The 27,906-nt window shown below is 57.0% G+C and overlaps 3 protein-coding genes across 5 annotated transcripts; 2 read left to right on the top strand and 1 right to left on the bottom strand.

The window, feature by feature from the left end:
• SPRED3 (sprouty related EVH1 domain containing 3) lies at positions 1-11,871 on the top strand. Its single transcript, XM_040976372.1, has 6 exons — positions 1-177; positions 1,341-1,509; positions 1,626-1,702; positions 4,001-4,147; positions 4,748-5,458; positions 11,796-11,871. The coding sequence occupies exons 1-5, from the start codon at positions 1-3 to the stop codon at positions 5,414-5,416; spliced, it is 1,239 nt and encodes a 412-aa protein (XP_040832306.1). The 3' UTR covers positions 5,417-5,458; positions 11,796-11,871.
• On the top strand, positions 11,366-15,599 carry FAM98C (family with sequence similarity 98 member C). Its single transcript, XM_040976373.1, has 9 exons — positions 11,366-11,460; positions 11,563-11,711; positions 11,796-11,930; positions 12,334-12,539; positions 12,742-12,819; positions 12,902-13,018; positions 13,666-13,833; positions 15,211-15,408; positions 15,448-15,599. The coding sequence occupies exons 1-8, from the start codon at positions 11,396-11,398 to the stop codon at positions 15,352-15,354; spliced, it is 1,062 nt and encodes a 353-aa protein (XP_040832307.1). The 5' UTR covers positions 11,366-11,395; the 3' UTR covers positions 15,355-15,408; positions 15,448-15,599.
• Positions 15,564-27,886, bottom strand: RASGRP4 (RAS guanyl releasing protein 4). 3 transcript variants are annotated; one of them, XM_040976371.1, is made up of 17 exons: positions 27,756-27,886; positions 25,249-25,433; positions 24,752-24,885; positions 24,597-24,658; positions 23,933-24,064; positions 23,660-23,813; positions 22,582-22,755; positions 21,479-21,595; positions 20,667-20,942; positions 19,046-19,126; positions 18,850-18,954; positions 18,584-18,702; positions 18,329-18,473; positions 17,523-17,559; positions 17,297-17,431; positions 17,087-17,187; positions 15,564-16,716 (listed from the first exon to the last, which is right to left on the bottom strand). In XM_040976371.1, exons 1-17 carry the CDS (start codon positions 27,776-27,778, stop codon positions 16,672-16,674), a joined length of 2,025 nt encoding a protein of 674 aa, XP_040832305.1. In that variant the 5' UTR covers positions 27,779-27,886; the 3' UTR covers positions 15,564-16,671. The 3 variants fall into 3 exon arrangements, with proteins under 3 accessions (XP_040832305.1, XP_040832303.1, XP_040832304.1); XM_040976369.1 differs by lacking the exon at positions 27,756-27,886 and having other exon boundaries at positions 24,597-24,659; positions 24,780-24,885; positions 25,249-25,777; XM_040976370.1 differs by lacking the exon at positions 27,756-27,886 and having other exon boundaries at positions 17,087-17,181; positions 24,597-24,659; positions 24,780-24,885; positions 25,249-25,777.
• Between the last annotated feature and the right edge of the window lie 20 nt (positions 27,887-27,906).

The raw sequence follows: 27,906 nt of genomic DNA, 5'->3' as shown, positions 1-27,906 counted from the left end.
ATGGTGCGGGTCCGAGCCGTGGTGATGGCCCGAGATGACTCCAGTGGGGGCTGGCTGCCTGTGGGGGGCGGGGGCCTCAGCCAGGTGAGCGTTTGTCGGGTCCGAGGGGCCAGGCCCGAGGGGGGGGCCCGCCAGGGGCACTACGTCATCCACGGGGAGCGCCTCCGGGACCAGAAAGTGAGCCACCCTGGGGTGTGGGGACAGGGGAGGGGCCCTGGGTGGAAGGGGCTGGCTGGGGCTGGACCTGAGAGGAGAGGTCAGGGGGTCTCTCAGCCTGGGAAGCGCACGGCCAGCTAGGGGGAGGGGGGCTGTGGGAAGGAGCACGGAATTGTGCAGCTAAGAGCTGGGAACTGCAGGAATCCAGGGGGGTGAGGCAGGTCCTGTGTGTGGCCGGCTCCTGCTGAGCTGTCACAGTCTCCTTGCTGGCTCCCCCTCCCCCCCACCCCCGCCCTGCACCTGCTGGCACCCTGAAACCTCAGTCTGTTCCGTACCCCATCCTGCCCTGTCCCACGCCAATAGCCAACCCGGATCATGTCCCTTTTTTGCTCAGAATCTTCCTGCACAAGGCTCCATCTTGCTCAGGCTTCTTCTCCATGAGGCCTCACCCCAGTGGGCCCCCAGCGGCCCTAAGTGGTTGGAGGCATTCGATGGTGGTGGTGGTGAGGGGGTCCGTTTGGAAGTGTCAGAGATGGCTGATAATTCTATATCTGTGGGTTTGGCAGGAGAAAGGGGATGTGTAACCCCATATGGAGGGATGGTGTAGCAGGTTGGGCTGGGGGTATAGCAGGAAGCCGGAGCAAGCTTGAAGAGGCTGGGGATGGGGTGGGGGGTTTAAGAGTGGAGGGGTAGGAGATCTGGAATGAAGAGAAGAGATGCAGTGATGTCAGACAAGGATGTGAGAAGACATGGAATGCTGGCCAGTGTCCGAGGGAGAAGCTGTGGAGGTTGACTAGCGCAGGTGGGGTGAGGACTTGAGGGTGACTGGGCCCTCAGCACAGGATTAGCAGTTAGATTTTGAGACGTTCAGCAGAGTCTGGGAAGTGTTACTGAGTTAGAAGGTGGATTATCGGAAAAGGATGAGCAACATTTTGAGGCATTCTTTAAGGTGCGCGTTCCTACTGGGGTATTACGAACATATAAGGATGAGGGGAGCATGATTGGGGTGTCAGTGGTGCAGCCAGAAGCAGTGGGTTCTCCACTGCAGCCCCAGCAGGGGCCGGGAGCTGGGGAGCGCTGGAAGTGGGGTTTGAGGGGCTGGATGTGCAGAGGGCAGCAGGTAGAGGGGAAGGCGCAGGTGCAGCCAGCTGCAGGGGGCTGACCACACCCCTCCTGCCTCTCAGACTACCTTGGAGTGTCCCTTGAGGCCAGGCCTGGTGTACAACAAGGTGAATCCCATCTTCCACCACTGGAGTCTGGGTGACTGCAAGTTTGGGCTGACATTCCAGAGTCCTGCAGAGGCTGATGAGTTCCAAAAGAGCCTGTTGGCCGCGCTGGCGGCGCTCGGTCGAGGTGAGTGGAGCGGGAGGTGGGCTCCACTCTGGGGAGCTGAGAGTGGAGGCATGGGAAGTGTCGGGGGCTGGGGTGAGGGGCAGGCAACTCACTCTCTCCCTCTCTCTTTGCTATAGGCTCACTCACCCCTTCCTCTTCCTCCTCCTCCTCCTCCCCCTCCCAGGACACTGCAGAGACGCCCTGCCCGCTGACGGTGAGTTGAGTCTCTGGATGTCAGTGCTGGGAAGGTGGGGGACACCCTGGGTGCTGCAGCCCCCAGGCCACCTGCTGGGGGACATAGTTGTAGGCCCAAACTCTCAGCGTCAGCTTTCAATCCCAGTCACTCTTGTTTCCTGGTTCTAAGGTGAACCTCACATTCATCCAAGGGTATTCATTGAGCACCTTCTGCGTACCAGGCAGTGTTTTAGACATGGGGAACACCACAAAGTGCCCTCCCTCTTGGAGCCTCTATCGTAGGCAGGAGAGGAGGTGAGCGTTTGGCCTACTGATTTCACCTGAATCCTACAGCAGATTATCTGGGTCCCATCCCCTAGCTCCAGCTCCCACCTGCAGCTTCCTGTTGATGGAGACTGTGGGAAGCAGCAGTGATGACCCAAGAACCTGAGCTCGTCCCACCCACGCAGGAGCCATAGAGCGCCTTCCTGGCTCCTGGCTCCCGCTTCTACCACTACTGCAGATGTTGAGGGAGTGAACCAGCAGTCAGGAGATTTCTGTCTTCGAAATCTACCCCCTCCTGGACTTCCAAGCATTAAAAAAGGATACTCTGTAAAAATGAATACATCATAAAAGTCAGTGTGTGCATGAAGGAAGGACACCCGTGTTTCCTGTGACTCAGGCTACAGGCCCAGGAGTCCCCAGGGACTCTAAGCTGGCAGCAAGGGCTACTTCACTTTCAGAATGGTCAGCATGTGCCCGTCAGCCTCCTCTCCCACCCTCCCAGGCAAGTTCAGCTCCCCGGCCTCCACCTGCTCCCCTTGAGGCTTCTGGCTGCCTCTCTTGCTCTACCAGGTCAGGCATGTTCTTATCTCACGGCTTGACACAAACGTCACCTTGGTAAGGCCCTCTCTGAGTAACCTGCTACACCCTTCCATTGCATCTTGCCTAGTTGTAACTTTTCCCATCTTTTTTTCCATGTATGTTTTTTTTTTTTTTAAGATCTATTTATTTATTTGAAAGGCAGAGAGAGAGAGAGAGAAAGACTTATTTGCTGGTTCACTCTCCAAATGGCTGTAGTGGCTGGACCAGACCAAAGCCAAGAGTCTGGAACTCCATTCAAGTCTAGCATCTGGATGGCTGAGGCCAAAGGACTTGGGCATTTTCTGCTGCTTTCCTAGGCACATTACCAGGGGTCTAGATTGGAAGTGAAGTGGTTGGCACTGGAGTTAACACTCATATGGGATGCCAGCATTGCAGGTGATGGCTTAACCCACTGTTCCACAACACTAGCCTCCTTCCTCACCTTCTAAATATTTTTTTTCCTCCCTTACTTCCCTTCTGAAAAAAGAGCTTTCTTATCTTTTAGTTTACTGCCCATCATTTCAGTGCTGGAGTGTCAGTGCCAGGAGGGGGTTGAGGCTCTTGTTGGTTTCTTGATGCAGTCTCCACTGCCTCTAACAGCACCTGTCACCCCTTGAGCATTAAACGAATGTGTGTGGAATGAAATGATGAATGACTGAACGCGCATATGTCAGGTGCATTCTGACACTCGCTGGGAACAGTGAGAGTTTTTGAGAACACCTGGAGGAACAAAACTGGGTCTGTGGGTAGAAAAAACAAAAATGGGAAATCCCCGGGCAGTGGGACATGGAGTTAAGGCCACAGCAATCACACAGACAGCTCCGAGCCTGCTTGCTGTGGGGTGGCCGCTGTGAGCCTGGGGCTTCCTGGGTGCTCAGTGGGCATGCGTGGGGGCCAGTGACCAGGTGACAAAGGAGTCAGGGCTGCACCAGAAAAGCACCTGCAGCAAACAGCACAGAAAGGGTCCGAGGGAGGTCCAGCCATTGAAAGGTGATGCTCGGGTGGGACAGGCTCTTCCAGTGGGCAGCACTGCCCCCATTATGGTGAGAGGTTGAGAAGGAGGGAAGCCAGCAGGTGCCTGGCCCCAGGAGAGGGGTTCTGAGAGCAGGGCTGATGAGATGCTGTGGTGGGGTGTGGCAGCCATGGCAACCCACCGTCAGAGTTGTTGAACAGGTGGGTGGAGGGGTCGAAAACAATGGCCCTGACGGCAGAGTCCAGCTCTCCTTTACTTCCGGCTGTGGGGGCTAACACGGGGAAGAGGGGCTTTGTTGACATCCCATCCCCCATTTTACAGCGCAGGAAACAGGCTCCAAGAGGCGGGCTCACTTGCCACAGGTCACACAATCAGCCAGCATCCCAAGCTGGGCTTGTACCTGAGCCACAAAGCCCCCCGCACTCAGCGGGAAGGGGCCTATGGGAGGGCATGGGCTGTGAGGGGTTCCAGCCCCGCTGTAGCTGCCAATCTCTCCCCCAGTCCCACGTGGACAGCGACTCCTCCTCCAGTCACAGTCGCCAGGAGACGCCTCCCACCACCGCCTCGGCCGCCCCCATCGTCACCGTGGAGTCAGCGTCTGCCTTCGGGCCAGCCACGCCTCCCCAGCGCCGCTGCTCCTCCGCTCAGGTGGGCAACCTCTACATCCCAACGCAAGGCTGGGCCGAGGGGAACGGGTCCCAAGGCAGGCTGTGGCTGACCCCTGACGACTGAGCGGGGCAAGGAGAGGCTTGGAAAGCTGGACTTGTGCAAGGGTTGGGATGAGGGCTTCCCAGTGTGTGTGTGCTATGAGGGGTTGAGGGATGCCTTGGTCAGTTCTTAGCGCATACCTTCAGACTGCTGAATTCACAAGGCTTGGTGACTGAGGGGATGTAAGGGGTCCTGGAGAAAGTGATCAAGCGACCAGAACTCCTGAAGGAGCTGGAGCTGGGGCTGCTGGATCTAAAGAAAGACGGGAGTGGGGACCTTAAGCCACTGGATCTTTAAGGCTGTGTGGGATGCCTTTGTCTGCCCCTGGGAAAACGAGAGGGCTGAGGGACTTCGGGAACGGGGCAGGCTCGGGTTTTGAACATTTGAATCCTGGGCCGAAGAGGATTTGGAGCCGGAAGATTCGGATTACTGGGTCTTGAGGCTCTTGGGTCTTGTGTGGATTGTGATGGGGTGGGAGGGGAGGCGTGTGGGGACTCAGAAGCCCCCGTAACCTGATTCCCATATCCCTTCATCCCACAGAGCTACCCTCCACTTGTACCGTTCACTGGGATTCCAGACCCCTCTGAGGTCCTGGCCGCGGCAGGGGGCACAGGCTGGGGTGGCCGCGGTGGCTACGAGGATTACAGGCGTTCGGGGCCGCCCGTGCCTCTCACCCTGTCCACCTGCGTCGTGCGCTACCCCAAGAGCGGTCCGTTGAGGGGTGCAGCCCTGGGGCCGCCAGCAGCACTTCCCGTTCCTCTGACCGAGGCTGCGCCCCCAACACCCCCGGCACGTCCCCCGCCGGGCCCCGGGCCCGCCCCTGCGCCGGCCAAAGCCTCCCCCGAGGCGGAGGAGGCAGCCCGCTGCGTGCACTGCCGGGCGCTCTTCCGCCGCCGTGCTGACGGCCGTGGCGGCCGCTGCGCCGAGGCTCCAGATCCGGGTCGTCTTCTGGTGCGCCGGCTCAGTTGCCTGTGGTGCGCCGAGAGCTTGCTCTACCACTGCCTGTCGGACGCCGAGGGCGACTTCTCGGACCCGTGTGCCTGCGAGCCGGGCCATCCACGCCCCGCCGCGCGCTGGGCCGCACTGGCCGCGCTCTCGTTGGCGGTGCCCTGCCTCTGCTGCTATGCGCCCCTGCGCGCCTGCCACTGGGTAGCAGCACGATGCGGCTGCGCTGGCTGCGGGGGTCGTCACGAGGAGGCTGCACGGTGAGGAAGGCCCGGAAGGTCCGGGAACCGGACCCAGGACCTAGAGGTGAGGGTCCAGGACCCCGGACTCAGTTTGAACCTAAACTTCAGACCTAGGCACATCCGGAACTTGGAGCTTGAAAGAGATTCCAGACCCGGAACCTGGACCCCAAACCTAGGATGGTACGACTTCAGACCCAGCTTCATTGGGGTATCTGTCCGCGAGGTCCCAGGCATCCTGAATTCTGGCGGTCTCCATCCCTCCTCTCCCCATCCCTGTACTCGTCCCCTCCCCCACACCCCTTCCACCCCAAGAGACTTTTGGGATCTCCAGAAAGGATCAGAGAGGTGGGTGTGAGGGTACCCAAGACCCACAGGGCCCTGGAACCCCTGACTCCCTGTCCAAATGACCTACCCAGCCCCTCGATTACGGCCCTAGAGATAGTCAGCAATTGGCAACCCCTGACCCTGCGCTTGTCCAATTACTCCCAGATCTCAAGACAATACCCTTCCCTCCCTGGATAGTGGTCCCTGAATATGGCCTAGACCTTGGTGTAGCCACATCTGAGATGTGCTTAGGGCCCCAAAACAGCTGAGATACCAAATACTTCTGGGTTGGAGACGTGGCTTGGGTCTGGAATAACCAGGTTCCTGACCCCTAAGCCTACTGACTCCTGAGTGCCCCCGGCCCCACAGACTCAGCCCTCAATCCAGGACCACCAACTACCATGGGACCCCAGGCTATTAAGATGCAGAGTCTTTGGGATGGGCCCAAATCTGTGACCCATCCCAAAGGCTTCCCAAAATCCAGATGTCAGACATGATGGTGCTCTGGCAGCCAAGGAACCATAACCCCTCCACGGACATCCAGTAAAAGCTGGTGGGCTCAGGGTGGGGGGGCTTCAGATAGTGTATAGGCCTGAGGTATTTGGTACCCTCAGGGTCACCACCACAGGTGGCTACCAACCCCAACACTAAGACCCAAGACACCGGTCTTGAGGCCTTAGATAGTTTTCTTGTAGGCCTCCCTTGCACCCGATCTTGAGACCCCTGGGAACTTGGGTTTCCTTCCACCCCTACCTCCTAACTTCCCTAAGGCTGGTGGAGAGTTCCTACTCTGAGAGTCAGGGCTTCCTGGCATGTTGGTCCCCAGCTCCTAAGTGACCCTACTGTGCTCAGGAGCACTGGATTTAAGACCCCAAGGTGCCATTGACTTTCTGGATGCAGGTCCCAAGCACCCCCAACACTGGAATGATTCCTGACCCGAGATGCTGGTCCCAGCACCCCAGAGACACTCAAATTTGTGATGCTCTGGAGCCCTCACGCCCTTAGACCCCCAGACCCTGGAGCCTAGTGCAGTCCTGGAGAACTCTGGAACAGCTGACTCCCGCTTGTGCATCCTCTGAGCCCAACAGCTCCTTGACTCCTGCCATACGTAGGCCCCCCAACAACCTCCCCAGCAGGCTCCAGGCTCTGGGATTCCTGCTTCCACAAACCCAGCCCAGACACCCCTGTCACCCTTAGAAAGATCTCTGTCCTAGGGGAAGCCAAATAACCATTTAAACTTGGATTCCTGGACTGGGTTAGAATGAGCCAGGAGCTCCCCCAAGCCCACCTATAGGGTCCAGCATAGGATATTCCTTGAGCAGGCGCAGGCCCAGCAAGTGAGGCTGGAGTGTCCATTGCAGTCTGCCGGCCAGGTGTACCTTCGTCTGATTTGCACAAAGGCACCTTTAGGGCTCGTGATGGCTCTGCTGGGCACCTGGAGTTGCCAGACTTAACAGAACGTATCCCCACCACCCACCCCATCCAACCCTCAAGCTCAGACTGCAGCCCTCCTTCTGGCCCAAGTCTCACCTTTTATGTCCTGCCCCTCTCTCTATCAGCTCCTCCTTGTCAGTCCCAGAGTTGGGGCGAGGGGAGCGTGGTGTGAGAAAGTTTGGAAGTTGCATTTCATGGTCCTCGGAGATTCCTCTGCCAAGGGAGGAGAGTGCCACAGTCTTGAGATCTGATGTCTGTATGGGAGGGTCAGGTCCCAGAGCAGGGACATGCTGTGTTACCAGCTCAGCATCTGGCTCAGCATCTGTGGTCCAAGCATCTGGAAGTGTACAGTCTTACTTTCATGTCCCAGACTTGGCTGGCTACTTGGGGTTCTAGGGATGGAGCCTCCTACCACTTCTGGTCAATGATTACCTATTTATTACATCCGGAACCTGTGAGATTCAGCTGTCCCCTACTGGACCCTGATCCCAGGGCAGAGAAAAAGGGGGAGGGTATGTGTGTGTGTCCCTCCCTCCCCTACTCTGCCCAGCTCTCGTCATTATCAGACTCACCAGAGCTGAGGGCGGAGGGACTGGGGGAGCTGAGGCAGCCTGGGTCCCCATCCCCCTCTCTGTGCCTCGGCCTCCCCCCTCCTTCCGTGATGGGCTTGGGCGGGGGAAGCTCCATTCTTAACCTACCTCGTTTTGGGAAGAGGGTGGGATGGGAGACCAGAGTGCTGTACGGTGCTGTGGGATCTTTGGGTGACGCGGTGGGGGCCGGGTCATTCCCCCCCCCCCCCGCTACTCCAACCCCTACCTCCCAGCACCGCCTCCCCTCACCCCTGGGTCTCCTAGTCCTGCTCCCTACTGACACCCACCTATGATCCATGATTGCCCTTCATCACCCCCACATCAGGGGTGCATGGAGGGCTGACCCTGGGAGCCAGCAAGACTTCAGAGCCTGGGGCCTCCCAGCTGCTTGCCCCTTGCATTGGATGCTTGGCCCCCAGACCTAGGGGAGGCACCCCAACGTGTATCTTCCTGATGTTGATTCTAAGCCAGTCTGTGACCTCAACATTGGTTAGAGTCAGTAGCACAGGCTCAAGTGCTGGGGGAGGATGGGGGCCAAAGAAGCCAGTCTTGTCGTTGGGGGAGGGGAGGGGCATCAGATCTGCTCCAAGAAATGTCTGTGACAAAGTTTCAGGCTCTGGTGATTATTTGCCGTGGTGGTGGCGCGCCTTGGCCACGCAACCTCCTCTCATTGCCCAGCTTCCAAGCAGTCCTTGTAGGTACACTCTACATATCCTGTCATTCAACATGTATTTAGTTTTTGAAAGTTTTGTTTGAAAGGCAGAATGAGAGAACGAGAGAGATGTTTCCATCCCATTGGTCCATTCCCCAAATGCCCATAGCAGGTGGTGCGGTGGGGGGGAGGGGCAGGAGCCTGGAAATCATGTGTGGGTGGCAGGGACCTAAGCACCTGGTTACCTGCTGCCTCCCAGTCCAGGAGGGAGCTAGACACTTCAGTATGGGATGAGGCTGCCCCAAATGGCAGCTTCACATGCCGTATCAAGATGTCTCGCTCAAGAAGTGTGTTTCTGAAGCGTTCAGGGCATGTTGCAGGTGCCGGGGTTAAAGCAGAGGATGGAACAACAATCTCTTGCCGCAAGGGGTGTGTGAACTTTACAGTGGGGGAGAGCATCTGACAAGGACTGAATGTGGAAGAAATGGCAAAGAGTGCTAACTAGTGAAGTGTGGATGAGGGAAATGGGTGCTTTTTGCCAGGGTAGTCCAGACACTGGATAGAGCCTTTTGGTGGTGAGGGCGTCCTGCGGGGTAGGGGTGGGGAGCTCCAGGAAAGAGCACCTCTTTCTTATTTATTAAAAATTGATTGGAAAGGCAGATTTGCAGAGAAGGAGAGACAGGAAGACCTTCCACCTGCTGGTTCACTTCCCAAGTGGCCGTAGTAGCTAGAGCTGAGTTGATTTTAAGCTAGGAGCTTCTTCTGGATCTCCCAAACGGGTGCAGGGTCTCAAGGCTTTGGGCCATCCTCGACTGCTTTTCCAGTTGAGGAAATAAAATAGGGAGCTGGATGGGAAGCAGGGCTGCCAGGAAATGAACTGGTGCCCCATGAGGTCTCAGCACATGCAAGTCAAGGACTTTAGCCACTAGGCTACCATGCTGGATCCTGGGCTCCCTATTTTATGTATTTTAAAGATTTACTTATTTGAAAGAGTTGCACATAGAAGGAGAGGAAGACACAAGGACTTTCCATGTGCTGGTTCATGTTCCAAATGGCTGCAACAGAGTGAAACCAGGAGCCCACAAGCTTCCTTCAAGTTTCCCACATAGGTACAGGGGCCCAACCACTTGGGCCACCATGTACCACCCTCCTGGCCTTCATCAGGGAGGTTGATCAGCCAGTGGAGCAGCCTAGGACTCCAGCCATTGCCATGTGGGATATTGGCACTGCAGACAATGATTTGGCCCACTGAGCCACAGTGCTGGAACCCTAAGGGAGGGGAACAGGAGTGCCAGGTCTCAAGGTAGGAGTGAGTGCGTATAAACAAGGCGAGGGGAGTGGCAGTGTCTGCAGCAGGAGAAGCAGGTGCCTGGGCCTTGCTGGCCGCCCTTGCACAACACACCTGGCTTGAGACAGAGCGACGTTGGGACTGCTCCGCGCCGGGGAGGTGTGGCTTGGCTCCCTCTGGCTGTGCGTGCACCAGACCCCGCGGTGGCAGGGGGCAGGTAGACTGTAGGCTGTTGTAATGGTCCAGGGGAAGGCCACGGTGGACAGGCCCAGGGTGAGGGCAGGAAGTGCAAGGAGAGTGGAGACACTGCAGCTGTTTGGAAGCAGGGCCTGTGGATTCATGTGAAGTTTAACATACACAGAGGTGTTGAGGTATAAGAAAAACTTTACCCTGAGCAAGTTGTAACTGTGTTATTTTGCTCAACAAGTGACCTCCGAATGCTCTGTTTTGGTCACGTCTCTAATGAAGGACTGGATTAAGGACAAATTCTGCTTCAAAGAAATAATCCTGGCCCTTGTTCTCTCGAGGTTCCCAGCCCACCTCTTACTCCTAGTGGTATGGAGGCCCTGATGGAGTAAGGAAGAGTAGGCCTGCAATGATAGTTTTTTTAAAAATAATTTTTTAAAGGATTTATCTATTTTTATTGGAAAGTCAGATATACATAGAGGAAGATCTTCTGTCCGATGATTCGCTCTCCAACTGGCCTCAACAGCTGGAACTGAGCCAATCTGAAGGCAGGAGCTTCTTCTAGGTCTCCCACGCGGGTGCAGGGTCCCAAGGCTTTGGGCCGTCCTCGATTGCTTTCCCAGGTCACAAGCAGGGAGCTGGATGGGAAGCGGGGCTGTGGGATTAGAACCGGTGCCCATATGGGATCCCGGGTGTGCAAGGCGAGGACTTTAACCACTATGCTATTTGTGCTGGGCCCACAATGATAGTTTTTAACAACAGCAGAAACAAAACCAGCAGCAATAACAGGGCTTATATGGGATGCCCATATCACAAATTGCTTTTATTTTTAAAAGATGTCTTTACTTGGAAAGAGATTTTACAGAGAGGAGAGACAGAAAAGTCTTCCATCCATTGGTTCATTCCCCAAGTGGCCACAATGGCCAGAGCTGAGCCAACCTAAAGCCAGGAGCCTCAAGCTTCTTCCAGGCCTCCTGCTTGGGTGCAGAGCCCATGTGTGATGCTGGCACTTGCAGGTGGAGGCTTAGCCATAGTGCCAGCCCCAAGAGGCCTACTCTCCCCATTGCACCAACTCCCTCCTTCCAAGGTTCAGGGAAGGAGCAGAGTGAGGTGGAGGCTGCACAGGCACGCTGTACTCAATCAGGAGGGCCTAGTTTTGATGGGGGAGGCACGAGAAGGATGGGCCAGGATGCTTGGCTCCCTGAGTGAATTCTAAGCCTAAGAAGGAAAGGAAGGAAGCAAGCTTCTGGATTTGGGGCGGGTCTGGGGTGCTTGAAGAGCAAAGGGCACTTGAGGGAAGCCGGCAGACACCTTTGGCCCATCCCAACAATCCGGCTCCCATAAAACCGGACAAGTCCTCCTAGGTCTCACAGGTTACCCCCAGGGGCGGGCCCTGCCGCATCCTGCGCCAATCGGAGCGCCAGGCCCTCGGGTGAGAAGGGGCTGATTGGCCGGTCGGCGCCGCCGGGGGCGGAACCCGTGGCCGACCCGCGGCGCGCGCGCGCCGGGCTCCGAGGGGACGCGCGCATGGAGGGGGTGGAGGCGGCCGCCCGAGAAGGGGCCGCGGTGGCCCGCGACCTGCGAGCCCTGGGGTAAGGGGGCAGTGCGGCGTGGCGCGCAGCAAGGGCGAGCCTGCGGCCCCTCCAGACGCGGATGCCCCTGACTCCCCTCCCGCCGCCTCGGTCTCGCCTCAGATACGAGGGCTTTCCGGAGGCGGCGTCGCGCGGCCCCTCGTGCCCAGACTTCAGGGCGCTGTGCGCGCGGCTGGCGGCGGAGCTGGCGACGCTGGGCGCCCTGGAGCGAAGGCGAGCCGAGGGCGCCGAGGTGCTGCGCGCCGGCGGCGGTGCGTGCGGGGCGGGGGGCCCGAGGAGGGCCGGGGAGCGGGGCGGGACCCGCGCCCTGACGGCTCCCGCCCCGCCGCCCGCAGGCCCCGACGCCCAGGAGGAATTTGTGCGGCAGTTGGCCGGCCTGCTGCGGGAGCTGAACTGCCCCGACCGCGCGTTCGGCGGCGAGGACTGCGAGACGGCGCTGCGGGAACCCGGCGCAGGCCTGCGCCTGCTGCGTGAGCCTCGGGTGGACGGAGCCCGCCCCATGCGGAAGTGGGCGAGGCTGCCAGGCCTGGGGGCGGGGCCGAGGCCTGGGGGCGGGGCCGAGCGGGTCCCCAGGCGGGTGGGGCCAGGGATAGGCTGGGCGGGGCGTATCTCTCAAGTGGGTGGGACCAGGTTTGGGCGGTGCACGGGGCGGGGCCGAGGCTAGTCTCCCGGGTGGGTGGGGCCAGGTTTGGGCGGGGCAACGGGCTCCGGAGATGGGCGGGATTCCAACGTTGAGGAGTCCTAGTAGGAGCCAGGTGGGAGGGCCTCGAAGGTGCCGGGTGAGTGATTTTGTAGACTCCCTAGCTTTTAGGCGTTCGTGGGTGGAGACGCAGCCCTCTTCCTTCGCACCTGCCACCGCTCTTTTCTTCGTAGGCTTTCTCTGCTCCGAGCTCCAGGCTGCCCGTCTCCTGTGTCTGCGCCCCCAGCAGGATGCCAACCCTGCGGAGTCTTCTGGGGAAGGAGCAGCGGAGGGAGATGGCCCGGTCCACGAACTGGTCCTTAGCCTGCAAGCCCTGGGGCTGCCGAGACCCACGCGGGGGACTCCTGCCAGCCAGCTGCTAAGGGAGTTGCATGCCAAGGTAGGACCCTCCCAACCCTCGCAACCACAGGGATGCTTTTCTGTGGGAATGTGGGGGTCCAGGGATGCAGAGGGGTCCACCCTGATTCTTGGCAGGAATGTTACAACCACAGAGATGCCTTTCCATGGGACTGTGGGGGGCCTGGGGTGCAGAGGGGTCCACCCTGACTCTGTTCCAATGGTCCTATAATTTCTCTCATCAGATCTCGGAGCTGCTGCCTTCTCTGCCCCCCGAGTCCATGCAGCCCCTCCTCAGCCAGCTGCTGGATGCTCCCAGATGGGTAAGACCGGGTGTGGCTATGTGTAAACATTCTGACCCAGAGAGACACCCACCGGATGCGGGATGGACGGAAACTCTTCTAGGAAGCACTGGAGACCCTGTCTCAAAGGCTGACAGAGCAGTACCGCTGCCGCCGCTGCCTGCTTCTCCGGCGCCTGGACCTCACCACGTCTGCTTTCCACTGGAGCGAGCGGGCAGAGGTACCGCAGGCAAGGCGGGTGGGTGGCCAGAGCAGGGAGGAAGGATGGGGCTAGGACACTTGCCCTCTTGCAGGTCCCCAGGGGCCAGGCCCTTGTGGAATCTTGTGATATGGGGCTTCTAGATGTTTCTTCCTCCCCGCCAAGCCCTGAGCCCTGAGTGACCTCAGACCTTCACTCCTTCGTTAGGACTATGGGCAGGGAGGCAGCATGGGTCTTCTTTGGTGCTGTGACAGAATACCGAAGGCTGGGGACTTCCTAAGCAAAAGAGGTACATTCTGGCTGTGGGTTTGGAGGTGGAGAGGTCCAAGGTTGGCAGGCACATCCACAAGGAGCCTTTGTTGCATCTAACGTGGCCGGTGGCTTCATGGGCCTTGGAGAGCCTGTGAGAATGGGCGATAGTCATGGCCTTAGAGGGTGAGCAGTCTAGTTCCAGACCTAGTGGGCAGGGCCCTTGATCTGCTCATCTCTGATGTGGCTCTGCATCTTAAATGTTCCTCACTTACCTCATACTGTCCCAGTGGGCACCAGACTGCCAGTGCAAGTGCCATTGGGGGCACACAGAGGCCCTCAGTGGGGAGCAGGTGCTCCAGGATGACAGGCACCTGGCAAAGGCTTTGGGGCACCTTCTGCATGTACCCCTTCTCCAGGCCCAAGGAGAGGCCATGAAGGCGGTGCTGACCCCGATTCGAGAGGTTCTGACCCCAGACTCGACTGTCTCCATCGCACATGTCCTGGCAGCCCGGGCTGACCTGTCTCGTCTGGTGCCTGCCACCAGCATGGCTGCCCGCCGAGGGACCTGCTGTGCCATCAACAAGGTGGGCACTTGGGCTGGAGAAGGGCCTGGCCTTCACTTTGTGTTGGCCTTTTAGCCTCTGTCTTGGTCCATCCGGGTCCTTTAACACTGGGTGCCTGGTTGGTGGACTCAGTCTGATCTACCCTCTTTACATAGCAGCTGGAAGGACACATCCAACGGACGCATTGGACCATGACTATCCCTACCTCAGAACCCGTTTGTGGTTCCCTGATGCTTCCTGTGGGGTCCTTGCCTGCCTCCCTACCTTGGGCTTAAGATCTTTCCTCACCACCTCACCTTGGTTTCTTTATTTTGAAGGGTGGAGTTAGAGAGGAAGAGACAGGGAGATCTTCCATCCACTGGTTCACTCCCAGGATGACCACAGTGGCCAGTGCTGGGCCAGGTTGAGGCCAGGAACCAGGAACCTCATTCAGGTCTCCCACAGAGGGACAGGAATGAAAACACTTGGGCCATCTTGTACTGCTACTTTTGCTAGGCCACTAGTGTGGATTAGAAGTGGCTCATTCAGGATTTGAGCTAGTACCTATATGGTATGCTGGCATCACAGGCAGACTTTGCCCATTACACTATAACAGCTCCTGTTTCTTTTTTTTTTTTTTTTTTTTTAAGATTTATTTCTTTTGATGGGGCCAGAGCCATGGCATGGTAGGTTAAACCTCTGCCTGTAGTACCGACATCCCATACAGCACTGGTTCAAGCTCCAGCTGCTCCACTTCTGATCCATCTCCCTGCTGGGAAAGCAACAAAAGACAGGCCAAGTGCTTGAACTTCTGTACCCTTGAGAGAGGCCTACAGGAAGCCCTAGGCTCCTGGCTTTCGACTGGCCTCACTGTGAAGAATGCTGCGGCCATATGGGGAGCGAACCGGCAGATGGAAGGTCTTTCTCTTTTTGTGTAAATCTGCCTTTCAAGTAACAATAAATAAATCTTTAAAGAATACTTATTTTTTTATTTGAAAGGCAGAGAGAGAGAGAGAGAGATCCTATATTGGTTTTGAAACATTAAAGAAAGTAAACAGAGAAGCTTAAATGACCAAGTATCTGATTCATGCTCCTCTTAAGTCACCTCAAAATTTACAATTCACATATGATGGATCATTAAGAAAAAATCACCCTCTTGCTGGAAGTGTCACTCAGAGCCCCATACGAGGTTGACAAAGCTGAGGTGGCCTCGTTAATTCTGGTGGCGACGTGGACTTGTGCTGTCAGCCTCTTTGTTTCCCTTTGCTGAGCCCCCTAGGATCCCTTAGTATCTTGCACCAATGCGGTGCCTCCTCCCAAAGACGTAGCCATGGGGTCACCATCTCTGCTCACTGGCCCTTTGTCTATGTCTTTTTTTTTTTTCCTTGCCTCTGAAACTCAAGTGTGATCACTTCTCAGGTGCTCATGGGTGCTGTGCCAGACCGGGGCGGCCGTCCAAATGAACTGGAGGCTCCCATGCCCACCTGGCAGAGCCGAAGGGAAGATGCAGGCGGGCGCAGGGCAGGCCGCCAAAACTGGGGCCGCCGGAAGAAGAGGAAGTAACAGGGATCCAGTGGCCGGTGGGGACGTGGGAGAATGTGGCCTCCTTTCAGTCCTGTTCCCACAGCCTTGGCCTTTGCAGAGACCATGGGGGAGGGCCACGGGTGTCATCTCCCTTGGCTCCCAGTACCCACGTCCCTCCTTGCCTTGCCCCTCAATGCTGAGGCCCCAGACATCCTACCTCCAACCAGGATTCGATACCAAGAACCGTGTTCTCTGCAAAATAAATTTAATTGATGGGAACTTTAGGGCTTCTCTCTGTGGAGAAAGCGACAGTTCTCAGAGCCCTGTGGGCTCAAATCCACAGGGCGCCCCTTCTCCTGCAGGCATGGTTAGGGCACCTTCAGGCACTGGACAGACATTTCTCAGGAGTCCACTGCATGGCAGCCCTGCTGCAGGCACTGTGACCTTGCCATGGAAGACTCGTGGAGTCCCCACTCCTCCAAGTGTGACACCTCTGGGCAGGAGGGGCAGACACCGATGGGAGATGAGCAGGTAGGTAGCGCGGACAAGGGAGAGCAATAAAGCCAGAAGCCAGGGCTGGGGCTGGGGCGGGCCAGATGGAGGTATTGTGCTTTTGAGTATGGTTCCAGGAGGTCTCCCCAAGAAGGCATCCCTGCAGTAAAATCCCTGTGGGAGTTGGGTGAGTCTTGGGGGAGGAGTTTTTCAGGCATCGGGGATGGCCGGTACAAAGGCCCTGAGGTAGGACTGGCTTTGGCATGCCCAGTGGTCGGCAAGGCCAGTGTGGCTGAAGTAGAGGATGAGCAAGCAAGGAAGGGGGAGGGCGGCAAGGCTGGAGGTCAGGGGGTGGGCCAGGTAGAGCGCTGATTTTGTGGGCTGTGGGTGAGGGCTCCGGCTTTACCTGTGTGGGAGGTGCAGCTGCAGGAGGACTCTGAGCAGAGGGCTGGACTTGCATATCCATGGCCTCCCTGTTCTACCACCCTCCATCTTCTACACATTCTATGCTCGCCCCTACCCCCAGCCTTACTGACCTAGAGCTTGCAGTTTGGGGGCTGTCAGAAGATCCAAGTTTGAGTCTCGCTTCCAGCCCTTGGGAGCTCTGCCAACCTGGGGGCAGAGCCTCAGTCTGCTCAGCTGGGAAATGGGGCATCGGGGAGATGATGCCCCAGTGTAAATGTCTCCAGCAGGGAAGGGCACTGGATTAACAGCCACTGCAGTGCAAACGAAGGAGCGCGCCTTCTCCGAGAGAAGAGATGTCAGGGCCTTCCATCCAAGGCAGCGAGGGTGGGTGGGGTCCTGCAGGTTGGGACTAGCTCCGGGAGCAGGGGGTGCCAGGGAGAGGAAAGATCGTGACAATGTCTAGGGGTCCGGCTTGGGTGACTGGGTGGTGGGTAGAGTCGGCCCCTGGAGGGAGGCAGACAGGGATGTAGGGGCTGAGGTTTTCGGCCACTGCCCCTACCCATGGACTCTGCTTTCCACACCTGATCTGAGTCCTGTGGGATCGTCCCTGACAGTGACAGGTCTTATGCTGTCTTATGCTGTCATCCTCCTTCCATTTGTTTCCCCTCCTCTACTTGCCCCCAGCCTGGGTGATGTTTCCATCAGTATTAAAAACTCTCCAGTGTCTGTACCCACACCCCCACTCCCGTGTGATTGTGAACCTCTGCTTAGCTTTACTTCCTCATGCATTCCTCCAAGATGGATCTGTTCTTGCCTAGGCCAATGATCTGTCCCTTGCACATCCAGCTGGGGACAGGTGGCACTTCTTCCTCACCATTTCCAGGTCCCAGAAGGGGTGTGAGGAGTCTGTCTGGGTCCAGGCATGGTGCAGGTGGCAGCCAGTCTCGGGTTCCACGGGGAGACTGTCCTCTGAACCTATTTTGTGAGGTGTAGGGTAGAAGAAGGGGTATGGTTGTGATGGGAAGGGTCTCATGGCCTTGGCATTGATTCCCCACCCACCAGCCCTCTCCCATTCTGGCCTTACCACAGCTGGCATGGGGGGTTGTGGCGGGTGGGGTGGGAGCTCCTGCGGGGCCCACATCGCCTCTGGCCCCTAGCTTCTTCTTACACTCCACCTTTACTTGGTCTCTGCAGTGTTTGTGGCAACACAGCCCACAGTCTGGGGAAGCAAGCAGAGACCTAGGGAGTACTCTGTATCCGTATAGCCTGCAGGTCCCATGTCCCCTCCCACTGGCCAACAACCCACTCACCCCGACAGCGGTAGCCTTGCTTGATGACACCCCAGAGCTAGGAGTGAAAGCAGAATAGGTTACTCAGGCTGGGGAGGCAGGGGCTGTGAAGTGTGGCGGCTACCCCTGCTTTTGAAAATGCTCAAGGCTAGAAGCTTTTAACTGCAGCTTGGAGATCATCTCCCAAGTTGGGAAGGTCATCTAGAGTAACAGGGTCAGGTGAAATCTAGAGCTAGTCAAACATGAAGTGCATGGGTATTTCTGCTGTCCGTGTCCCTTGCCCCCCTGCCCCCGGGATCTGGCATCACCTGGTGTGCAGGTGTACAGTTAGTGAATGAAGGCCAGTGGCTGGGAATTAGTGCAAGGATGCGGAGTGAGATAGGGAGCTGCAGCCGCTATCTAGTGTTTAGAGGATGGTTTGAGTTCAAGAGTGACCCAGGGTTGGAATGATCTGGAGTCCAGCGATCTGTCTGGATGCCATTTCCCCAGCTGTGGACGTCAATCAGTCTTGGGGACCAATGGGGACATTATTAATGACCGATGTGTCCCTTGTGATTGTCCAGGTCAACTGGGACTTGGAGCCCATGTGGGACAGGCACATTATCTGGCCTTTGGAGATGGTCTAGAATGTAAGAATATCTCTCCACTCTGTTTAGGGTTTCTGTGACAGGTGGTGATGATTTCAGGATGGGGATGGGTGATGGTTTCTCTGGAGTTTGGAGTTTTCTTTGGGGTCCCCTGGGACTGTCCACCCTTCGGGACAGGGCCAGCAGTGAGGGAGTGGGATGCTCTAGGGATCTCCTAGCAAGGACAGAACTGATGCTCACAAAGCCACTGCAGCTGTCACAGAAGGTGGGCTTGCGGAAGGTAACCTCATGGAAGGTGTGCAGGAAGGCCAAGCCCAGCTTGGCGCAGATGGCACTGGCCTGGAGTAGATAGCTGGTCAGTTCCTCCTTGCTGAAGGAGCCGCTCCTGAGGGCAGAGACCACATTCCAGCCAGGCCTGGAAGTCCAAGCAACCCCAGGCCCGTCATCATCTGGAGTGGCAAAGGGGCAGGGGCACCCAGAAGTCGGGCCTCTTACCCCTGGCGGGGAGGTGGGTGCAGCCCATGGCAGGCGAAGGGGAAGTTGCTCGAGAAGCGCTCAAAGTCCTCCTGTGAGATGGTTCCTCGGCCTTCGGGGTCATAGTTCTTGAACACAGACTTTACACGGGCGTGGGAGGGCAGGCCAAGGCCACATTATCCAGGTCTGATCCCTCAGCCTCAGTTCCCCTCCCCAGGACCCAAGGTTGTACAGGTGGAAGCTTTCCCAGACTATCCCCTAGCCCCAGCCCATGGCACCCTGCTCACCTCCACCAGCTGCTCCACGTGTCTTCCCAGGGTGTCCCTGTCTGGCTTGGGTGTCACCCCAGAGGCCCACTCTACCACCAGGGGCGTTTTGAACGGGGAGGGCGGCTGGGGGAGGGACACAGGCCCCATTAAAGGCAGTACAGAGGTTGGGTGAGAGTCAAAGGTCAGAGGCCAAAGGTTAGGGTTCGGGGCTCACCAGACTCTTGGGACAGCGGGGCTCCCGAGCGTAAGAGAGCGTGTAGATCTCATCTTCCGTGTAGAAGAGATCCAGGGAAAGCTGTGGGAGGGGGCATCACAGAGCCCTCCTCGCCCCATCCTCCTAGCCGCCCCCAGCGCTGCGTGGACCTGCTTGCTCTAGTCTCCCCAAAGCCACTCTTCCCTGGGGACTTGGGAGCTCTCATGTCTCCCATGTCCTCATTCACACTGCCCCTTCCCAGGAATGCCATGGTCATGGTTGTACTGAGGGTTTGTTTTTTAAGTTTGCAGGCTTGAGAGAGAGAGAGAGAGTATGTGTGTGAGAGTGTGACAGAGGGTGGGAGATCTCCCATCTGCCGATATACTCCCTAAAGTGAGCGGCAGCAATGGCCAGGAACAGGCCAGGCCGAGGCCAGCAGACACTCTATTCTGGTGTCCCACATGAGTGGCAGCGGCCTGAGTGCTTGGGACGGCCTCCACTGGATGGGAAGTGAGCAGTTGGGGCTTGCACTGACACTCATGTGCAATGTTGACATTGTAAGAGGCAGCTTCCCCTGCCTCACCATTATGTCCACCCCTCCCTGACCTCCCCCTTTAAGCTTGCAGCCCTTGTCACTTATCACACCCCTGTGAGCTTGACCTCTTTCTACGGCACTTAGCATTTGAAAGAGATGGTCCCCCGAGAGTGTCTCATGTATTTTGACTTGCTCATAGCCGTGAGCCCACTGCTTGAAGTAGTTCCTGGCTCACAGGTGCATGAGTATCTGGGAAGATAGTGGCTTTTTAGAACCAGCAAAGCCCAGGGAATTGAGTACCCATCATCTAAGAGCAGAGGTTGCATCACAGGGCCTTGCTTAGAAGGGTCCCTGTTTCATTTAATGCCCTTCCATCATCTTGTGAAATTCTTGATAATTTTGAATAAAGAGTCCCACATTTTGCATGGGTTCTTCCATAGTTATGTTGCTGGTTCTGTTTTAGACTACTAGACTCTTAAATCTGTCTCTAGCTGGGCTGGGGATAGGTGTTGTGTGTGGGTGTTTGATTCCCAGTTCCCATTAGCTTCCTGCTGGCGCAGACCCCGGGAGGCAATGGAGATAGCTCAAGTGATTGGCTGTCCACCACTACGCAAGACACCTGGGTTGTGCCATGGCTTTTGGCTTTGGCCCAGCCGTGACCTGGCCGTGGTGGCCGTTAGGGAGTTAACCAGCAGAGGAGAACCCTGGCTGGCTGGCTGGCTGGCTGGCTGGCTGGCTGGCTGGCTGGCTAGCTGGCTGTCTTGGAAATAAAAAAAGGCAAACATCTTCGGGTAAAGTAGGGCCAGGGGGGCCTACACTGTCTTGGGAGTGCATAGATTTGGAATGTTAACAATGGGTTTTATGTTTGATACTATAATGAGCATGTTTCCTGAATATAAATATATATATTTATGATTCCCAATTTGTAGATCAGGAAACTGAGGCCAAGGGATGGGTGACTTGCCCAGGACCACATGGCTAGAAAACAAACCTAGGCTCTCTGACCTTAAAGCTCCCACCTTCCAGCACCCCAGGGCTGCACACCGCCCACCACCCAGGACCCCACATCTCCCGGAACCCAGGCTGGGCAGGGCAGGGCCAGCTCACCGTGAGCAAGTGCAGGAGGTCCTCGTGGGCGCTGCAGGGCGGGCGCTGTCCCTGGAGGGCGGCCAGCTCCTGCAGCCGCAGGTAGAGGCTGTTGAGCTTGTGCAGGTGCAGACGGCCATCAGGTAGCCTGTCGGGCTGGGACTCGTACAGGGAAACCAGGTCCTTGAGGTGCACCCCCAGAATGGGCAGCCGGAAGCCTGTGCAGTGAGCCCAGGTGCGACGGTAGTGCGCGTAATTGTTGCGGGAAGCCAGGAGCTCCGTGAGCTCCAGCAGGGCCTGTGTAGGAAAAGCCCAGAGCGGGGAGGGGTTTCTGTTTCCTGGATCCCCCTAGAAGGGAGTACCCCAGAGGCTCCCAGGTATGCTCCAGACCCACCGTGCCATCAGGGGCATTATGGACACCCTTCAAACCTCTTATCACCCCACACTGGCCTCAGTATCCCCCCCAAACTCTTCTTCAGGTCCTCATCTCAGAGGTGACCTGTTACCTCCCAGTCCCCAAACCCTAGTTCCTCACTGTGTTCCAGAACAAGCCCCAGCACCCCGGCATCTTTGGGTGTTGTGACTTAGATCCCCACCTAGACTGCAAGTTCTCTGCTAGCATTGTGACCTTATGCCTCCTTCACCATCCAGCTCAGGCTAGACCCATGCAGAGAGAGTGGGTAAGCTGACCATGGAGAAGAATGCAGAACCCGGAGTCTGGGATTTGGAGGAGCAAAGTCTATAGGCAGTCCTCCAGGAAGGGGCTCAAGGAGGGGCTGGGGAATTCAGGACAGCTGGCCCCTTGGAATTTGGAAAGCCAGGTAGTGGTTCACCTTGGTGCTGTCTGGGCTCAAGTGGGCATGGGAGTCCTTGAGTCTGGAGATGGCGCTGTGACACAGGCCCCCCGTGACCGCCATCAGTGTGTTGAAGTTCTGCAGTTTGTGGAGCCTCTAGGACAGGAGAGGTGGGAGGGACAAATGGGAGCATCCCAGCTGAGCTGGGGGGCGCCCAGGCGTGTGTGGGTGTGCACCAGAGTGGGCGTGGGACAGGTGAGAGAAGGTGACTTCGTCAGGTGATAGACCAGTGTGAGGTCAGTAAGTGTGGGGAGACAACACATAGGGACGGTTGGACAGACCTGGTTAAGACAGGTATGTACCAGATAGGCATGGGAAAAGCCATGGCAGAGTGTCTGCGGCAGGGGGAGCAGGGAGTGACCAGTAACAGGTGCCAGGAAGCAAGAAGGCATGGGCCCTGGGCAGGGTTGGGAACTGGGCAGAGGTGAACGGAGGAAGTTAGATAAAATGGGAGACAGGCTGGAGTCAGCTGGGCATAGAGAGAATCCCTCACTCCCCTCTTTTCCAACTTTCTCAAGCAGAGGTCACTGTGACTGAGCAGGGCCAGGGAGGAGCGGAAGGCGCTTGGACCCGCGAGACCCCAGACTGGAGACCAGAACCTCAAGGCCTGAGGGGCGGGAAGGAGGAAGCAAAGCTAAGCGAGGCCTTAGAGGAAGGGCGTGGTTTGCGTGGACCTGTGCCAGGGGGCGTGGCACAGTGGGGGCTGGAGGGCTTCCCCTTTCCCCGAACCCCAGGGACAGTATCCGGAAGGGAGGGGCATGACGCGATGGGACGGACCACAGGTGCTGACCCTATGCAGTGCTGGGAAGGAGGAACGCCTTATTGCTCCAGACATAGACCATTCAGACCTAGGGCTCAGGAATGATGGCAAAAGGGCTTGGTTAGCAACCAAATCTAGGGCCAAGGAAGAAATGTGAGGTTCAGATTGTCAGTGCCCCCCCACACACACACCTGATGCAGTGGGCGGGGCTGGAGGCGTGTGACATTCAGGGGCCAGGGAGACTTGGGTGGGAACTGGTACTGGAGCTAGGTAGGGCAGCTAGCGTCCAGAACAGAGAGCAGAAAGGCAGGACAGGCCTCACCTGTGCCACCTGAATGAACTTGTCCAGCACCTGCGCGCGCTGTGTGGGCACGGGGCGGCTCAACACCATGACCTGCACCCAGCGGGACACGCTGTTGCTGAGAGCCACTGAACCCTCCAGGGCAGAGCAGCCCCGCACGGAGCCCTGCAAAACGTAGTCCCGAAGGTCCCGGGGCTGGGGGCAAAGTGGGCGTCAGAGGGGCTGGGCAGGGCGGGGCGCTCAGCCCTGCCACTCACCTGCCCTTCCCACCCCCCAGCAGTTAGGACCTCCTCCCAGATCCTAGCTGGGTTTAACCTGAGGCAGGTTTCTCATCTGTCCTTTCCCCCAGATGGAGCAGTTGACAGAGCCAGACCCTGTTCCTAACACTGGATCCTGTTAGCCACTTCCATCCTCCGACCTTCACGTGGAGGGGTACCGCTATTATCACCCCCAATTTAGAGCATAGACCAGAGAGGCACAGAAAGGACAAGTGGTTTGCCTAGCGTCCCAGGGCCAGGATGGGGATGCCGTCTGTATGCTCCCTGTTTGCACCTGACGGAGGGACAGTCTGAGCAAGGTCAAGGAGAGGAAAAGGACTTGGAACCAACTTCTACTCGTTCTGTTCAAGGAGTCCATGCTGCATATCCACCACACAACATTGTCTTTCTCCCTCTGGAAATCTTTATGTTCGGGAACCTGTTCCCACCTTCCCCCAAACTGAAGAGCTCAAGATGGCACTGGCTAGTATGTATGTCTGTGGACACTGACACTGAAATGGACATGTTGGTGGGTAAGATGCAGCCACCACTTGCAGTTCAGCTGGTTCCCACTTACTCTGACCCAGACGCTGCTCCTCTGGAACAGGGCCTGGGACTCTCTTTTTGCAGAAAAGGAAACCAAGGCTCAGAATGCAGGCAGGGGAAATGAGGCCTATGGGGTTGGAAGCCATGCATTCCATCTATACTCCACTCCTCAGTCTGACAGCACCCAGGTCTGACAGCACAGAACTTGCCATCCTGCTGGATTCCCACCTGTGGCCCTGCTAGTCCTCTCAGTCCATCCAGGCCCTGCCCACACCAATCCCTCCTCTACTGCTCACCGGAATAGCTTGGAAGGAGCGGAACTCCAGGTAAGTGAGGTGCTGAGCCAACTCCCCCGTCTCCAGGTGGTCAAAAAGCAAAGACACTTTGCGCTTTTTGCCAAGCCCTGGGCTGTTCAAGAGTGGTGGGGGGCCAGGACCACCAGGGCTCAGGCTGGGGGTGGGTAAAAAGGGGGCAAGGTCTCAGGGCAGTTCTGAGTCAAGGGCTTAGGTGTGTGGACAGGGATGGTGGACTGGGGCTGGGGTACGGAAGGGCACATGGGAGCGACTCACAGGTTAGAGGAGTCTCCCACACTGCGTTGGACCATGTTGCCCTCCTGGGCCACTGTGGCCCAGAAACGGCCGATGGCTTCTTCTAGCTCGGGCTCCTGATGCAGCACCTCAGGGTGCTGGGCCAGCCAGTACCTGGGAGCAGTTTAGAGGGTGGTGTGAGGCTAGGGGTTGGGGAGGGTCTCTCTGAGAGTCAGGTTGAGGAACCTTAAAGTGCTAAGTGAAGTCTCTCTGTGTATCAGAGGGTGCCAGGCTGAGGCCGGGGGGATGGGGGGCATCTGTGGCAGATGGGAGGGGTACATATCTGGGGAGAGGATTGTGGGCAATCAGGATAGCAGTGATCTGGAATCTAGGGTGGCAGGTTCTGAGGGTGAAATGTCGGGGAGTGACAAAATGAACTAGGCTGGGAGAAGTGGGGGTTGGGGAATAAGAGCTGGAGGTTTCTAGGTTATCAGCTAGAAGAGGCTTTATGGGGTGGTGGTGGTGTCTCTATAAAGTAGGGGTTCCAAGGAGCAGAACTGGAGAAATCTTAGCATAGGCAAGCCAGGGGTCCCAGAAGTGAGATTTTAGGGAGCAAGGCTTGGAGGGAGCTCTGAGAAGTGTGTTTGGGGGCAGCAAGGTGGGAGTCTTGGGTCCTGGAAGTAGGGAGGTCTTGGTTCAACCCTACCTGACCAGGTAACAGATCTGCAGTCGCCTCAGCTCCTGTGTGTCCCCTGTGGCTTCCTGGTACTTGCGTTTTGGTCAAGGCTATGTCCGACATCCTGGGCCTGCCCATGCAAGCCCTTCACCATCTCCAGTCTCTGCCTGCTGCCCTCTACTCACATCATGTTTCCCCTCCCCCAAAGGATATGAGGTCAGCAGACGGGCAGCCAGATCCGCAGAAGGTAGCACCCAGCTGTGCATGGCCAGCGCCATGTTGAGAACGTGAGCTCCACGGCGCAGGCTGCCAGCTGAGTCTGGGGATGCAAGGGGTTGGGACTCCATATCAGCCAGACCCTGGGCAGCAGACCAACTGCATCCAAAGCCCAGGGGGACTGCCTGATAGAGGCAGCAGCTCTCAGTAACGCTCTGCATGAACTCGAGGGAGCAATTAGCCCTGATGGGGCCTCAGTTTCCGTGTAGGCACTGCGCATTAGCCAGCATAAGACCGGGCCTATGTTGTTGAAGATAAAAAAAAAAGTGCAGCGAGTTCTCTCATCTCTAATATAGTGACTGAGAGTCATGCCATGCACCCTTGTGCCCAGCTTACACCCCCTAAAAGCAAAGTGGGTGCTTAGCTCAGTGTGGGGCCTGGGTGGCCATCCTGGGAGGACACTCACCAAAGGACTGGATACACCGCTCCAACAGCTCCTCCACGCTGCAGCCGCCCTCACTCAGTAAGTCCAGGTGCATGGATGCCATGACCTTGCTGATTTCCCGGGGGCTGGGGCATGTCTTGTGCCGCCGGGCGGGGCGGGCCTGACCCCGTCCCCCTGTCTTCCCAGTGCATTCCTGGTGTGACTTCCTGTGGGCACACCCCCCGCACACAGGGAATTGTGGTAAGACTTTTCTGTGGTGGCAGACTCCCATAATTCCTTTTGTTCACGCCCCAAGGCAGTGGGAAAGAAGTTTCTTTAATAGGGAAAAACCTAGAGTCACTCCTGAGCTATGCTGCCGTTGTAGCAGGAGAACGTAGCAATATTCCAGGTCTCCTAGAGGATCATGGGAGACCTCTGCCATAAGTGCACTCTCAGGGTTACTCCTGCTGCCATCAGCTGATCAAAGCTGCCCCGAACCTTTGGAAAAAACTGAGGAAATCACAGTAGAAATACCCTAGACTCCTAAGGTCCCTGCAGAGGAAGGCCTCCTGCTCTGTGTGGAAGTCTCACGGGAGAGACTTCCTGTTGGCAGGGAATCATGGGAGGAGGTCCAAGATGGTTCCTGTCTGCATGAGACCCCACGGGGATGGCACCTGCATTCCCCTACCACCTTGGGCAAAAACAGGCTCTTGCAGGCGGGGTCCTGGTTTGGTTCATTCCTTCTCCCCAAGGAGGCCACAGACCCCTCCTTTAAGACTACCTCCCTTGGTATGGGCTGGGCTTTATTTGGAACCCATGGAGGAAGCAACCTGCAGGGTTTGGTCTCCAGATCGCCTCAGAGCTGGGCTGGGTCCCTGAGGCCAAGGCAGCTTCAAGGAAAGGTTAAAAATAGACTCACTGTGCCTGTGGCTCCTCAGGCTCTGGTTCCAGTATGGGAGAAAGGGTAATGGAGAAACCAGGAGCAGAATCCAGATTCGAGAAGTTTCTGCTGGTTACGTGATTGATGGGAGTCACTTAAATACCTCAGTTCCCAGGTGTCAAAGATGAAATTGCCTTTGGACCTTCCCCAGCAATGAATGATTACTTTTTTTTTTTTAATTTATACAATTAATAGGAGAAATAGGAGAGAGAAAGAAGGAGAAAATGTCAATGTTTGCAGTTTATTCCCCCAGATGCTTGCAACAGTCTGGGGCAGTTTAATGCCAAGAGTTTGGCAACTCAATCCAAGTCTCCTACAGGAATGGCAGGGACCAAAGTACCTGAGCTCTCACTTGCTGTGTCCCAGGGAGCGCCCTGGCGGGAACTGGAGCTAAAGGCAAAGTCAAACGGGATGGGGAGTGTCCCAAGCGGCAACTTAACTGTGGCCTGAAGGCTGCCTCTGCCCCTGAGTTTATTACCAACATTCTGTGCCTAGTTCCTGCAAAGGGCTATGTGCTGGATGCAGTTTGCCCAGGCTGTAAATGGCCAGAAGCAAACAAGTTGAACTTGAGGCGCTGAGAGAGAGAATGTGCTGGGGACAGACAAGAAGCCAGAACTCTGGCTGAGGGTGGAACCAGAAATAGGGAGACCCTCATGACATGATCCCCAGCAGTGAAACAACAGCGGGCATTCATGAAGCACTGTGGAGTGCCACACTGACAGCTGTGCCATCTGGATCAGTCGTTCTCCAAGCGGAGTCCCCTGTCAGTACCCACAGCTTCCCCTCCTGGAACTTGATACATATGCAAATTCTCAGGCCCCACGTCCACCTTCAGGGGTGAGCCCGGCAGCCTGCCGAGGAATTCTGATGCAGGCTTGAGCTTGTTAAGCTCTTGTCTAGGATGGTCTCTGATGATTTGATTGACAGAAGAAAAGGAAAGGAGACACAAAACAGCTGAGTGACTTACCTAAGATCACACAGGCAGGAAATGAGTCAACCAGGATGCTCGCTGAATATTGTGGGGAAGGAACCCCTTTGCCCATCAGAATCAGGGGAGACTGGAGGAACTACCCTGTCTGGGGACTCAGTCACCACCTGTCCCTGTGGGCACAGGAGGACAAGCTGGCCTAGGAGATCAAAGCCCATTCTAGAACCTGCCAGTCAAGCTGGCCACTGGGGCCTCTCCCTGTGACAGGCAGCCCTCTGTGGAGTCTAGAGCAGCTGCGGGTGCTTTAAGAGGCAGAGATCAGCCTCACCCTGCATCACACGGCTCTCTCCTGGGCCCTGCAGGAACCTAAAGTCTCCAATCCAGGGGGCAGCAACTGTGATGGGGACCAGGCAGGGACTCAGGAGGACAGCGGTATCCGATAGAGGTAATAGGGTGCAAGTAGGGAGAGCATGGAGGGAGGAGCAGATGCAGGAGCTCCAACTCCAGGAAGGGTGTGCCCAGGGCCCAGAGGCACCTTATATGTAGCAGCAGTACTGGTCACCGCTTTGGCTGGGGGACTCTTCACCTGCCCCCCAAAAGCAACCCAGGGGCCCACCCTGGAGCAGCAGGCCTTTCTATCCACTCAGGAGCTCAGGACCTTCGTGGGGAGGGCTCACTCACCTCTTGTTGTCTTTCCTGTTCATGCTTCCTGCAAGGGGGCTCCCGTCCCAGCAGCTCAGCTGCTTTCCCCTTAGGAGGCTCCAGCTTCTTAGCCCCCCAGAGGATTGGGGGATCGGAGCCTCCTCTGAGCTTGGGAAGGAAAGAGGAACTG

The sequence above is a fragment of the Ochotona curzoniae genome, unplaced genomic scaffold, assembly GCF_017591425.1.
Source record: "Ochotona curzoniae isolate NIBS_2020 unplaced genomic scaffold, NIBS_Ocur_1.0 contig_2699, whole genome shotgun sequence".
NCBI lineage: Eukaryota > Metazoa > Chordata > Mammalia > Lagomorpha > Ochotonidae > Ochotona > Ochotona curzoniae.
Note: the sequence above shows the minus strand (reverse complement) of the source record. Positions and strands in the feature narration are given on the sequence as shown.